This window comes from Pleurodeles waltl, chromosome 1_1 (assembly GCF_031143425.1).
Source record: "Pleurodeles waltl isolate 20211129_DDA chromosome 1_1, aPleWal1.hap1.20221129, whole genome shotgun sequence".
Taxonomy (NCBI): domain Eukaryota; kingdom Metazoa; phylum Chordata; class Amphibia; order Caudata; family Salamandridae; genus Pleurodeles; species Pleurodeles waltl.
The window spans coordinates 219,509,332-219,524,360 of NC_090436.1; the positions used below are offsets into that span (position 1 = coordinate 219,509,332).

The window sequence follows — 15,029 nt, forward strand, 5'->3', positions numbered from 1 at the left end:
CGCTTTATCTTGCAATAAGTTATTCTGAGAAGACAGCATGGTTACATTATTTTTAGCTTCAACTAACTACCTCTCTAATTGCTGGTGTTCTTGTTCTAACAGCATATATCTTTTGTGCATTTTTCTAGAAGCAGATAAAAGGATCCAGCCACGTCTGTCTCAAATAGATAAATCTCATCCCCGTCCCAGAGGTACTTTCTGTAAACAGAGTAAAACTGTTTTTGGCTCAGCATCGCTAAGACATCCATCCTAATTCTCAGATAATCCTGCTCCACAAGACCCTTCATTCACAAGAACATCATAGGGTGCTTTCGCCCACCCTGGTATTTCATTTGGAACCTGGAAAACCGCCTTTGACTTTTTGTCAATCATTTTTCACTTTTAAATCTTTCACTTTGTATCCTACAAATTACTACACCAAATTTTTCTGCTTATTTTCAAACTAAGAGGGAATGAGGCTAAAGAATTCAAAGAATGCAGCAGTCTTAGTTTGAGTAATGAATTTATTAAGGCACTTCTCAGGGTTCAAACAAAAGTATACAAAAATATTAACATGAGCAATTAGTTGAATGCAGCAAAAACACATGCAGCTACTAGAATAATCACAGCCATAAACAAAGAATAATCAGAAGAAAAGAAGGCAATATATCAACAATGAATATGTATGCAGCGAATATATACATATTTATGCACGCACACAGTAAAGCTAGATAATTAAGAATTAAAAATGCATCACCAAGGGGATCGAATCCAACATCATCCTCGTCATTGCCAACGTCAAGCTGTGGAACCCTGGATAGCTGAGACAGGAGAAATTTTCCCCAATGGGACTTCGAATTTTCTGAGCAATGCGTCCGCCCTCAGAAATGAGTTATTTCTGCCTCAGCGCCAAGTTTCCCCACCTTATATACGTTAAACAAACTTAAGAGGAAGGTTCTGGTAGCCTCCCTCCCTTCGAGTAAGTTGTGAAATTCAAACGCTGGCTGTACTTGGTCAGTGTTGAAAACACACCAAAGGGTTGGCCAGATCCCAAGGTGTATTTCTAAGACAGAGCCATGCCCTTCTCTATTATAAACATTCTCATCCTTGTACACTCTTATCAGTGTTGCAGCCCCCATGTTATGTTCCCTTCCCTGGTGAGAAAAAGCGAAAATTTGTTCAATGTAGGGAATAAGCTGTGCATGGAAAAATATCTGTGGCACCGATGTGACAGCATTTGAAGATACACTAAGCACAAAAATGGAGTCAGTGGTCAAGATGGAATCGGTAGTTAAATACAGATAGCATTACAGCCTGTTAGAGGGGTGACTTACTTATGCCACAGGCAGTGGTTTGTGGGCATGGCACCCTGAGACGGATGCCATGTCGACTTTACCTTTTTCTCCCCACCAGCACACACGAGCTGCAATGGCAGTGTGCATGTGTTTCATGATGAGTTCCTCAGGGTGGCATAATACATGCTGTAGCCCTTAGGGACCCTCCTAGACCACAGGGTCCTTCGTACCACTGGTACCTTTGACAAGGGACTTAGCTATGTGCCAGGGGCGTGCCAATTGTGGAAACAATGGTACAGTTTAGGGAAAGAACACAGGTGCTGGGCCCTGGTTAGCAGGATCCCAGCACACACACAGTCAAGTTAGCATCAGATATCAGTCAAAAAGTGGTGGGAGGAGTAGCCATGCCAAAAGGGTCCCTTTCCTACAAATGTCACCTGTAGAAAGTTGCCATTTTCCTGCCCTGAACCCTTTGTGCCAGCAGCCTGTCTTCGGTCACATGACTGGGTGTAGCTGACAGACTTTGTGAATTTCTCCCAGACAGTCACACAATAGTGGGATTAGGTGTGCCTCAATGGGCCATAATCTGGCAAGATGTGGGAGCTAAGCACTGCCCCACTTGCACCTGAATAGGCTGTGTCCTGTCTCCTCACAAAAGGCTTGTACTGTCAATGCAGCCAGCCTGGAGCCAGGGCAGGCAAGGCAGGGAGACCCCTGACAGTTCAAAAAACATCTCTACAAATGTCTCCCTCCTTCTAGGAGCAGGGAATCCAGGGTATACAAATAGGAATCTCAGACCCACTCTTCAACTCACTACTGGACCTGCAGAAGGACTCTCAGGACTGTATGCTGCTATTACCAGCTGTGTACTCTGCCAGACTGCTGTTGTACCTGGAAGGACTGTTTTGCTATCTGGAGACTACCTTGAACACTCAGAGGCCAGCCCTGCTGTTGAGCCCTGCATCTACATCTGCACCCAGGACTTCCAGAAGTGACTCCAAGTGCTAGTTTGTTGGCCTACCGTTCAGAACCACATGGACTTAACAGGCCCCCACCATCCTGACCCTGTACCCAGCCTTAGTGAGTCCTGCACCCCAAATGGTCTCCATCCACCCTTGGACCCTCGGTTGTAGTGCTGAAAGTGTCCAGATGGCCACTTTCCAAAACTGGGGACACAAAACAATTGGTTAAAAAGTGTTCTGAGAACAAGGAGGAGACCGGGACCAACCTTTTCGCCTATCCGCCCGAGGTGCACCGCCAGTCGGATTGATTTTGTGGCTCCTCCCGCTATGTTCTTCTCTGCAGCAGCAAATTTATTTCAGTGGTCCTTTGCCAAAGGGATATTGGACCTTATGGAACACTCTGGCTACAGCCTTCTGCTTCATCCCGCTGGAGATTTTCCACTTTCATTTTGACTGCTAAGAGCGAAAGGAAAAATCTTCACTGCGGCTTCACTCCATGGGTATCCAATGACAAGGCTCTCTCATTGGACACTCTTGGAGCCTTGCCCCACTGAACTTCTACCTTCTCAGACATTTTATTCTCTAAAAATATTTTTAAGTCCGAAGGTAAACACTGAAAGGGCCCAATCCACTTCTTGTATCCAAACCAGGCTCCATCACTGTTAGCCTTAACTTTGACTTTGACCCAGTCTTGTGTAACCAGATCTCTGCAGTTGGCACTTTTTCTTTTAGTTGCCATTTTGAACCTTAAACTTAAAAAAACTCATACCACTGGTTCAACTGATTGAATTTTTCTCATTTTGGTGCCAAATAATTTTTTTACTCTATTTTTCTACAGTGGTTTGGGATTGTTTTACTTTTATTACTGTTTATGTGCAGCATACATACTTTACACATTCTCATTAAGTACGTCTGACTGCTCTTTGTGTCAAGCACATGCTGATTTAGTGACTTTTTGTGGTTCTCCATGCAAGGGATTGTGGCTGATTCTTGACCGGGGTTCACATCCCAGTGACCCAACAACCCAATTTCTCAGAGATTACAGTGGTGCTCTTCACTGCATTTTGGAATAAAAATCAATTTCTTCAAATGTGATTGAACTCCATTGTCAGACAAACCATCAGTCTAAGAATATCCTCCACCATATTTTAACATAAGTAATCACACTTTCCACAAACCGCAAGCTTACAAGACCAAAACTAATGCAAATATCTGACCTTCTGGTATACGGAAATGGCCTCTTAATAACAACTGCTCTTTTCTATCACAGCTAAACAAAAGATTGAAAGGGCTCAATGGAAATATACTTTCTTTCACACACTTGCCTTTTATTGTACTCCCCAGGCACTTACATAGTCACTTCCATCTGTACATCAATTGAGAGTTACTGGAAATTATATTCTACACAAAAAACATAAACTGCCCTTTAGTTCTAATAGTTCTTGATTTTCAGAATCCCTTGCATTTCACACTTAAATCTTTCTTGCATGAGCAGCCACTAGTGTTGTCTTTTATTACTATGCTTACTGGCATCAAGAGTTACAGTGCACCACTTTGTCAAGAGAATCAGAGACAGCGTTAGTTCAATTCCTGGCTTAATACAATAACCTGCCACCTCCACTCCATTTTCCAAATGTGCAGTATCTTTAACCATTCCTACCTAATTCGTCCTGAAGCCTTTTAAATTATTCTGTTAACATTTCCTTCATAAACCAGGCTCCTGTAACATATGTATGATAGCACTTTCATTATAGCTGTATTCTTCCAGGTGTTCCTGATGTAATACAATATTGTATTCAACAGCAGCGATTCCTTCCGGGTAATGGAACAAGTAAAATGTGCCTCTTTGGAACCCAGAAGATTCATCAGCTTAGCTTTGGACTCTTCATCTAAAACTCTACATGGTGATGTGACCTGTTGAATTCTACAACTGTGAAAGGTAAGTCCCCCTCCTAAAAAAAATAACTTTTGTTGGATGAGTATTGGTCCAAACATTCCTAACTGAAGACAGATGAAGGTTATTATTATGATTATCTGAAGATCTATACACAGCCCCAAATGCCTGTGGTCCGAAGGCAGAGAGACACTCAGAATGTGCCACTGGCTCCAATATTTCCTAATTGTACAGCGTTTTTGTCATTTCAATTAATTTCGTCTCTCACTTTGTTTGTGCCAAGAAAACTCATCTTTAACACTACAAAACGTTTACGCCCTTCCAGGTTTCCAAAAGTAACAATGCTTATATGACTCTACTACACTCCTTGGAATATTTAAACTTCAAAGGCTTTTCGATCATTTTGGGACATTTTACATCAATACACATTAAAACTGAAAGTTTACTTACAGGGATGATAAAATGTAAACGGTTAAAGTATAAAGCTGCTAACCTCTGCTTGCACTTTATTTAGTTGCCTATTTTGTGAGAAAACAATTTTTCACTGAACCTCACTTTAAAAAGCTGAAGACCAAAATTTGTGAGGTGCACCAAACATTATGACAGCTATTTGTTTATATATATTTTTTTTAAAACCTCTGCAACAACAAAATACTCATGAAAAATGTTCACACCAAAAAAACAATGAGAATGCTACATAAAACAAAATCGGTACTGCAATATTGCATAGTTTTTGAACATAGAATAGAAAAATGCTTATTTTTACCCGTGCTTTCAAACTCATCTGGTGGAATAACATTTGTAACCGAAGCTGCCATGTGATGAAGCTGTGCCGAGGATGGAGCCGAGGCATGATCAGCTCGATCTCTGGTCAACTCCTCTTCTGGAGATTCTCTGGTTGGCAAGTCTTTCAGGAAATCCGATGCCTCAATGTCAATTACATTGATATACTGATGTTTAGGCTGTGTAACAAGATAAAAACAATTTCCTTTAATGTTACAAGAAGCAGATCATTGTTTAGTCAGACTTCAGTTAGTCACTCTAATTTAGTCAGATCATGCGGGATATTAGAAATTTAGAAATAAATTATCAACAATGAAATATCAAGAGTGAGGTTCTGTGCACTAATTAACCCTCTATGCACAAACCCTAAAGATATATACCAGCATTCTGACAAAGCACCAACAGCAGGATGGTAATGACAACTAAATCCTTAGTATATTATAAGAAGACAACTTATCTTTTGTAAACATGCATTCTAAGATTGCCTGCATTTATTAAAATGGTGAGCCTAATTCACAAACGTTTTTGCACACACAAGTCGAACTTAGGCATTTAAAAAAAAGTGACCGGTGAAATCAGGATTCAGAAATCTGGGGACATTTATACTCAACGGTGGGATTTACAATTATTTGTGGGCCTTAGGGTATGCAGGGGCAATGTATTGGATCCTCACAAACGTTTGTGGGGATTCAGAAAGAGAAGCAATGGAAATGAGTGTTTCCCCTAAATGTTCAGGCATATAAGCATCTTTTCAAACTCTACATTTGCCGAGTGTCTACATAGTAGAAAATCTACAGGGTTTGCCAGTTTGTGAAATTTCACTCAGATTTTCTGCACCACTTACAGTTTGTTAAATTAGGCATAATTTTGGAGAAGTGTACTGTAAATGAGTAGGACTAACCACAAAGTTAGGACTCTAGTGGTGTTCATCTCATTTTCATGTGCCTCACTCTTCCCCCAGATAATTGAGGAGTGTTGAATAAAGTGCATATTTTTCTTAACTACCCAAGTCATGCATAACAGTGTGAAGATCGGTCTTGCATTCATGAACTTGAATTACAGTTTGTGTATGGATAGTTTCTAAAGCTCATTATAAGTCTCATGTTTGTTCACCCTGGAAATTAGACTTTAATCCTGTGTGTTTTACACGTCTGAAAAGAGCATGTGGGAAGAAAGGCACGGGGAAATCGGAAGGCTTTGTGAAAGGAGCATTTAAACATCAGAGAGAAAGCCATTGAATCCAACCTGACTTCAGAACTGTACTGAGATTAAACTTGATCAATTGTACAAATATATGCATCACTGGCATTAAAATATAATCACATAAAAACTGTCAATAACGTCACATGTTAGTTCACAATAAACTGTGGGATAAAAATCATAATTCTAGATTGGCAACCAAAAGGATTGTTTAAACTGATGGGTCGGGAGAGGCAGTTTACCCACTGGGCTCCACCTAGATCTAGCTTCTTCCTGCAGCACCTGACAACAAAAATGAAGATTTCACAAAGGTAGGAACAGTTTAGGGTAGTTGTATGACCACTAGGCATGACATATCCTCTGACACGTTTGAAACTTCTCCCTTGCAAGATTTTCTACACTTTACAAAGAAAGAGAAATGTATGCAATACTTGCAAAGAATAAATCTAGCTACAAGACATCAGAATGCTGCATGGGCTAAAGGTAGTGATACAATCACACAGTAACTCTAGGTCGGAGAGGGTTGGTTTCTTATAGGTGTCATATTGTTCTTTTTCCTAAACTGACGAAGGGTAGGTGCAGGGCCCGGATGGATATGGAGGTTGCTGTTCAAGATCCTGTCTGCCCCCTGTTGATTTTCTTTTTTGTACTTCATCTTCAGCCTGATTGTGTCCTAGTTTCAGATGAGCCAGCCAGCTACCAGAGGTAGTGAGCTGTCAACCAGATAAGTGGGGGTGAGTTGTGACGCACCCCATCTATCTGGTCTTGAAGTTAGTGTAGGGAGCGGAGTTGATAGAGTTCCAGTGATGCAATTATATTTCTTCAAGCTTTTCGTGAGGTGTGTGAGGTATTTGGAATGCCTTTAGATGAACCAATGTGCAGTCTCGGATGCTGAAGAGGAGTATATTGTCACCATCGAGAAGCAAGAGCATGAGGGAGGAGCAGTTTCACTTTCGTTAGTTCTTGTTTTGCACATCATGCCACTTCAGTCTGGACGCACCCAAATGCAAATCAGTCTAGGCCATGTGTAAAAGGGAAGAGTCTAGCCCAAACTGCTAGGCCGGGCCCTCCCTAACACAACCAATCCAAGACTGGTTTTGCCTTTATGAGGGCTCACCAGTCGAGTAGAGCTTGGTTCCAGTGGCACACTGTGCACAGGACCCACATCTGGACCTTCCCGTTCTACCTAAGGTGACACACTGAAGTATACAAAAAAGTGATGGAAGGATTCTTGAATTAAGCTCAGCTGCTGGTAATAACGATGTACTGGGATGTGGTCCAGAGTAATTGCCAGTGGCTGAGATTAATTCAAGCATTCCATTCATTGCTTTTTGTATAGCTCAATAAAAAAATTATAAATACATTAAGCAAAGCCAGGTGCCCAGGAATTCAGATTACAAAAGCCAGAAGAGAGTGCAGGGCATGACTAGGTCCTTTCATACAGTTACAAAAGAAATATATTAGCATCAGAGTAGTTAAGACTAGCAATACATACAGTATTCAGTAAGTGTTATATGAATGAGGATTTCATCCAGTTAGTTAAGGAAAGCAAGCACGTCAATTTCTTTACAAATTCTGTGCTCAGCATAGCAGAGTCTAGGGGAAGTACTCTTTCATTGGAAAAAATATTGGTTCATGATTTCTGTCAGGAGAACGAGACCAAACTCTGATACATGGAGCAACAAGACATTCCTTAAATTTGGGTTTCTAATAAAGATAATATCCACTGTGTGTCCTCGATCATGCATAGAGCCATAAATGTTATAAGACAAACCTTCATAAGACTGGACTGTAGAATCTAAGATAGTGCCAAATGAATATGTCTTTGTCTAACATAATACTAAAAGATAACATACTTTGAAGCTATAATGGTAAATGAAGGGAAGCGGTTACACTCTCCAGTGACCGTATTACTCTACATGGGGACTTTGTTCTCTGTCCCCATGATGTGTTTTTGTGTCAGAGCCCTAAAAAATATAATAAATAAAAAAAGAATATCACTTTTTCAACAATCACACCTGTCACACAATATAATACACTAAACCCTGGCAATTCTAGTAAGTCCAGAGCATCGAGAAGATACTGGGAGAGCCTGGCTGAAGAAAACACGTCTGACCTTCTTGGGTACATAAACATCTTCCTGAGCCAAAGCTAACCACAGTAAAAAGGATTACTTATTTGGAAGCTACAGCTGCTGTTAAAATGTCAAGTTTTTTTTTCTTGGAATCCATGTCAGAGGATGAACTTGCAGAATCTACACCACCAGCTCACATCTATGATGAACACTATATGCAGGGGATCGTTTTTACACCTTCATCCATCATTAGTAGCCCATCTCTCTCCTAATCCTCTGTAATGTTGATGCAACAGCTCAATACCACCAGATACAAATAATAGGAAATTGATGAATATAGGACACAGCAACCTCTGTTGTCTTGAAGTATATCCACCAAATTAACAGGGTTGTTGTCCATTAAGCAATTGGGCACTTCGTTTTTCTTGTTAAAATGAAGGCAGAGTTGGAAGCACCCCTTTATTTAAGGGTGAGTAAATTGCAATAGATTATAACACAACGCTTCAATAATTCAAACTGTGCCACAGTCTACACCCCACCAAATTTACCATCTTCAGTTTCTGCTCAATTCTCTCTGCTTCATCACTGTTGTTCGCCTTATTGCCTAGACACTTCTGATGGATACTTCTAACTGAAAATTTCTCACCTTTTGAATTCCTCGAGGTGCCAGACTGGGTCAGGAAACCTTTTAACAATTGCTCCCATGCACTGGTGGGTGTGGCCATTGCACTCCAAAGTAGCTTCATCCTGCTTCCACCAGCGACGACACAGAGGCATACATAACTTCCACTGTTGCAAGCTGAGGTCAGATCCTTTTCTCTATGTCTTTCAACATCGATCCGGAGCTCTGCTCACAAACTTGTTGGCACTTTACTAAGGCTGAAATCAATGTTTTTGTGGAAGTGTGCTGAAGTCTTCTCCCCCAAAGACTATAGATTTCAAGTCATATTGCAAGTGCAGGAAGCAGATTTCGCTACAGAACCGCATGATGAACAAGTTACTTACCTTCGGTAATGCATTATGTAGTAGTGACTCTATCAAGCTGCAGATTCCTTACCCTTAGAATTTCCAAGCATCAGCTTGAAATCCAGAACTTTTGCTCAGCAATACTCTTGCTTGTGCCATCAGGTGGCATCGTTCGGATCTGCGTGGAGTTATCGGCGGCGTTGAATCCGCCTGTGATGTCACAGTCACCTAAAAAGGCACCACCCAGGCGCGGATGTCAGTACTTTTCCACAAACTTCCACGCCAGAAGCCCAGAGCCATGGAAAGAACCAACCGTTTTGTCTGAGTGAAAAAACTAGTGCCCTGAAAGGGACAATCCTTAACTCTAAGAAATTAGTCTGCAAAGCGGGGAGGCATGGGCGGGTGTTTTCAAAGGTAACTTGTTCATCTGATAGAGACTTCTAGCTGCAGAGTTCTTACCTTTAGAATAGATAGTCAAGCTATAACCTCCTGGCAGTGGGCTGCAGACAAATTGTCCTCAAACTAAAAAGTCCATCAGGACCAAACAAACAAGATGCCCATCTCTGCCGACCTGACTGTCCAGGCAGTAGGGTTTAACAAACATGTGCAGAGATGCCCACATTGTAGCCTGACAGACGTCCAGGACTGGCACAACTCTTGCTAACGCAGTGGTAGCAGCTTCACCCCTTGTGGAATGATCCCTCAAGCCCTTAGGAGGCTACTTCTTGGCCAGAGCGTAGCAGATCTTTATGCAGAGAACGACCCAGCGCAAAATTGTTCATTTCTGCACTGCCTGACCTTTCTTTGCTCTTGCGTACCCCACAAAGAGTTTGTCATACACCCAGAACTCTTTTGTGTGAGCAAGGTGAAACAACAACACTCTTTTTGGGTCCAGTCGATGGGTTTGGGTTCAGTGTATGACAGACTCCCAGACCATATACTCTTATGGCTACCCTGCACTTACAATGTCTAAGGTTTTGCTTAGACACTGTAGGGGCATAGTGCTCATGCACTTATGCCCTCACCTATGGTATACCGCACCCTGCCTTAGGGCTGTAAGGCCTGCTAGAGGGGTGACTTATCTATGCCATGGGCAGTGTAAGGTTGGCATGGCACCCTGAGGGGAGTGCCATGTCGACTTAGTCATTTTCTCCCCACTAGCACACACAAGCTGGCAAGTGAGTGAGGGGTCCCCAGGGATGCGCAAGTCATGCTGCAGCCCTTAGAGACCTTCCCTGGCATCAGGGTCCTTAGTACCAGGGGTACCAGTTACAAGGGACTTACCTGGATGCCAGGGTGTGCCAATTGTGGAGACAAAGGTACAGTTTTAGGGAAAGAACACTGGTGCTGGGGCCTGGTTAGCAGGCCTCAGCACCCTTTCAAATCATAACTTGGCATCAGCAAAGGCAAAAAGTCAGGGGGTAACCATGCCAAGGAGGCATTTCCTTACACCAACAAACAGGTGTTCATCTTGTCAGAATTCTCTAGTTTTCTTGATATAAAAACTGAGAGCCCTTTTAGGATCATTAGTTGTTCATCTTCCTTTGAGGTTTGAGGCAGTGCACAACAGAATGACACAGTGTAGGAGGCTGGCCTTGTTTGTAGTGGGTACCTATGGTACTTACACCTTATACCAGGTCCAGTTATTCCTTATTAGTGAAATGTAGGCAGTGTCTACAAGCCAGGCTCTCTAGAGGTAGCTGTGGCTGAGCAGCCAAGGCTTATCTAGGAGACATGCAAAGCTCATGCAATACCACTGTAGTCACACAGTACTCACACACATGAACGAAAATACTCAGTGTTACAAAAATAAAGATACTTTATTTTGGTGACACAAATGCCAAAAATACCATAGAGACTATACTCCCTTAGGAGGTAAGTAATACAAAAATTATATACACTGGTATGCAAAAACAGGTGTAAAAACAGTTAGAAAACATTGCAATTAGTGAAAAGCACAACAGTTAGAAATTGGCCTGGGGAAACACAAACTATATATTAAGAAAGTGAATGCGAATGTCGGTTTCCCACCTAGGCAAGTGTAGTGTGTAGAGGGCGGCTGGGAGTACTAGAAAATCCCATAGGTAAGTACTAGAGCCCACCCCAGTGCCCAGGAAAGCAGGAGTAAAACACTAACTTTCCCAGAACACACTCAGACGCGAGAAAGAAGATTATGCAAGAACGAGAAGAGACTGCAAGACACCAACAGTGGATTTCTGGACCTGAATATCTGTTGAAGAAGGGTACCAAGTCCAAGAAGCACAGAAGACTTCAGGGGGAACAGGAGCCCCTGCTAACCCGGATGAAGGTGCAAAAAAAGAACCACCGGTGAAGAACAATCAGTATTGCACCCTAGAAGGCGGAGTCGGGTTCCTGGTTGGTGCAAGTGATGTCCTGTGTGAGGAGGCAAGCTCTTACCGCCACCAAAGTTGGACAGTAGGACACCAGGACTGTCGATACCACTTAAGTCCACCGCCCGTGATGCAGAATCCACACAGCTCAGCAGGAGAGGGGATCCATGCAGCCGGTCTTCGGTTGAGTAGGTGCCTGCTGAAGCAGGGGAGTGACTCCTTCACCCCAAGGGAGATTCCTTCGTTCTTCTGATGCAGGCTGAAGACGGGCTGTCCTTAGAGGATGCACAGCCAGAAAAGAGTTGCAGTTGCTGGCAGGAGCTGAAGATACAATGTTACAGAAGGCATCTTGCTTCTTTGTTGCAGTTTGTAGAGTTCCTGGAGGGTCCAGATGCAGTTTCTTCAGTGAGAAGTGGAAGTGGAGGATCCCTGCTGGAGTCTTGCAATCCGAATCTGAAGAACTACCCAAAAGAGAGACCCTAAATAGCCGTGAAAGGGGGATTGGTCAGCTACACAGGTACGCATCTATCAGTGGAGGCGTCACCTGCTGGCACTGGTCACTCAGATGCTCCCAGAGTTCCCTGCCAACCTGGAATCCAAGTTGGCTAAAACCAGGGACCCTCTGGAGGAGCTCTTAGCACCACCCTTGGGGTGGTGATGGACATGGGAGTGGTCACTCCCTTTTACTTTGTCCAGTTTCGCACCAGAGCAGGGACTATGGATCCCTGAACCGGTGTAGACTGGATTATGCAAGGAGGGCACCAAATGTGCCCTTCAAAGCATTTCCAGTGGCTTGGGAGGCTACCCCTCCCAAGCCTGTAACACCTATTTCCAAAGGGAGAGAGCTTAACACCCCTCTCCCAAAGGACATCCTTTGTTCTGCCTTCCTGGGCTTGATCTGCTCAAGCAACAGCAGGGCAGAAACCTGCCTGTTCGGTGACAGCAGCTGGGCCAGCCTGGAAAACCTCAGAAGGCTGAAATGGCAGTACTGGGGGTCCTCTAAGGAGCCCCCAGAGTGCCTGGGATCATACAACCAATGCTTGCAAAAGCATGGGGGTATGATTCCTACATGTTTGATACCAAACATGCCGACGTTTGGAGTTACCACTATGTAGCTGGACATAGGTGGTGACCTATGTCCTGTACACACGTAAAATGGCGTCCCCAAACTCACCAAGTCTGGGAAAATGGCCCTGGAGGGCACCTCTGCTAGTGCAGGGCTGCCCTCACACACAGGTACTTTGCACCCTGTCCCCAGGGCTGGGGGGGCCTGCTACAGGGGTGACTTATAAATGTATACAACAAAAGTATACTGTTCCAAAAGTGTCTGCCTACGCAAGTTTTCACGAGCGAGTGATGTCGTTAGGAGTACCCTCAAGCATCAATTCCGACGCTAGGCATCATCATCGGGCTAACTCCTCGCCGGACCGGCACTGCAATGTCCGACGGGCCACCACTCAAAAGACTTATAAATGACCTGGTGCAGTGTAAATGGCAGTGAAAGGTTGCATGCACCTTTTCACGCAGGCTACAATGGGAGTCCTGCAGAGCCTTTGCAGGGGCTCCCTGAGGGTGGCAAAATATATGCTGCAGCCCACAGGGATCCCCTTGAACCCGAATGCCTTGGGTACCCAAGTACCATAAACTAGGGGCTAATAAGGGGGCACCTGTATGCCAATTGTGGGTGAAATACTGGGTTACCAGTATGCAACAACTTCATTTAGAGGAGAGAGATCATAATCACTGGGCTCTTGGTTGGCAGGATCCCAGTGAACACAGTCAAGCTCACAGACATCAGGCAGAAAATGGGGGTAACCATGGCAAAAAGAGGGTACTTTCCTACAGAGAGTGGATGCAATACCCTCACCCTTGGAAATAGGTGTTACAAGACTGGGGAAGGGTAGCTTCCCCAGGCCATCGGTTTGCTTGGCAGGGCACATTTGGGACTCTCCTTGCATAAACCGGAACGCACCAGTCCAGGGACCCCCAATCCCTGCTTTGGCACGAAACTGGACAAAGGAAAGGGGAGTGACAACTCCCCTGTCCATCACCACCCCAGGGGTGGTGCCCAGAGCTCCTCCAGGGGGCCACTCGATTCTGCCATCTTGAAGACATGATGTGCAGAGGCCCCTGGGAGCAAATAAGTGGCCAGGTCAGGCAGGTGACATCAGTGACCCCCCTCTGACAGGTGGTCACAGTGCAAAGTGACCAAACCCCCTTTTAGAGCTATTTAGGGGCTCCCTTGCGGGTGGGTCCCTAGATTTGTCATTCAAGACTACACCAGGACTCCTCTGCATCGACCTCTTCTGCTCCTGGCCACCGGAACCGCAACTTGACACTGCACGAACCGAATAAGACTGCATCTCCCGAGACGACCTCACCTTGCAACATTGTTTCCCCCGCTCCTTCCAGCAACTGCAACATTTCCACAGCTGTGCATCCTTTGGGGTCGGCGAGACTTCAGCTGCACCAAGAAGGAAGCTGCGTGGATCCTGCAACACAGGTGGTCGGTCTGAGTGGCCCACTTGATCCTCTCTACCTTCTGTCCAACTTGAGAGACAGTGAGCCCTTGCCTCTCCTTGTAGGACAGAATCCCTGTGCATTGCGACTCTTGAAGCAACCAGGGCTTGTTGACTCCTGCTCGGAGGGATCTTCAGGCTCCAAGTAGCCCCGCCTCCAGCACTTCATCCTTGCAAGGACAGTCTCTCCTTTGCTGCTCCAGCGATGTGGGACTCCTCTCCAGGTGTGCTGACTGGGCCTCACTGCAACTTACTGTGCCTGCTGCCAGTGTGTTGCCTGCAACTGCTTCTGCTGGCTTTCCAGACTACTGAGGGTCAGCCCGTACTCCCCTCCAAGGGTCGAGTTCCCAGGGCCTTGCTGGTCCTCTTAAACTCTGCAACTCCTCTTCTGCCCTGGTTTGCATTTCCCAAGGTTTGTTGGAGGTCTTCCTCGCTGCTGACCTCTCTGCAATGCGACGACCGACGTGGGTCATCTTTTGCATTACCTTGGGAACTCCACTCCAGCTCCTGGACTCTACAGCTAGTCTTCATCTTCCTTTCTTGACATAGATCTTCACCCACGGAAGGGTGGGCCGTGGCTCCTGCCCCGTCTGGACACTCCATCATGGACTGGACTCTGTCCCTTTCTTTTGCAGGGCCTCTTCTTCCAGAATCCACCTTTGGGTTCCTCTGGTCTGATCTTATCCTTGCGAAGTAGCTTTACCAATTCCTCTTGTGGGAAAACCAGGTAACTTATCTCTGCTATCCTGGTCACTGGGGGTCATCTAGGTACTCACCTCTTGGGGTCCCGAGTTCCACCAGCTCCCGACTAACTACTCCACATCCTTGCGTGGGGGACCCAACTTTGCATTCCACTATTTTAGTATAAGGTTTGGCCCTCCTATTAGCTATTTTCTACTATTTCTTGCCAATGTTTGTTTTTTCTTATGCTAATTCCTAACTAATACTGTGTAAAAATATATATATATTGTCCAGTTGAAGGCGTTCTGCCGAAACGCGTTGACAT

General features: G+C 44.6%; 1 protein-coding gene across 6 annotated transcripts in view; it reads right to left on the reverse strand.

Moving 5' to 3' along the window:
* The window catches only part of CPLANE1 (ciliogenesis and planar polarity effector complex subunit 1), a 1,992,329-nt gene that overhangs the window by 487,035 nt on the left and 1,490,265 nt on the right, over positions 1-15,029 (reverse strand). For all 6 annotated transcript variants that reach the window (XM_069221234.1, XM_069221235.1, XM_069221236.1 and 3 more), the window contains one exon: positions 4,897-5,092. In XM_069221234.1, coding sequence (XP_069077335.1) covers positions 4,897-5,092 — 196 coding nt within the window. The remainder of the gene's footprint in view (positions 1-4,896; positions 5,093-15,029) is intronic.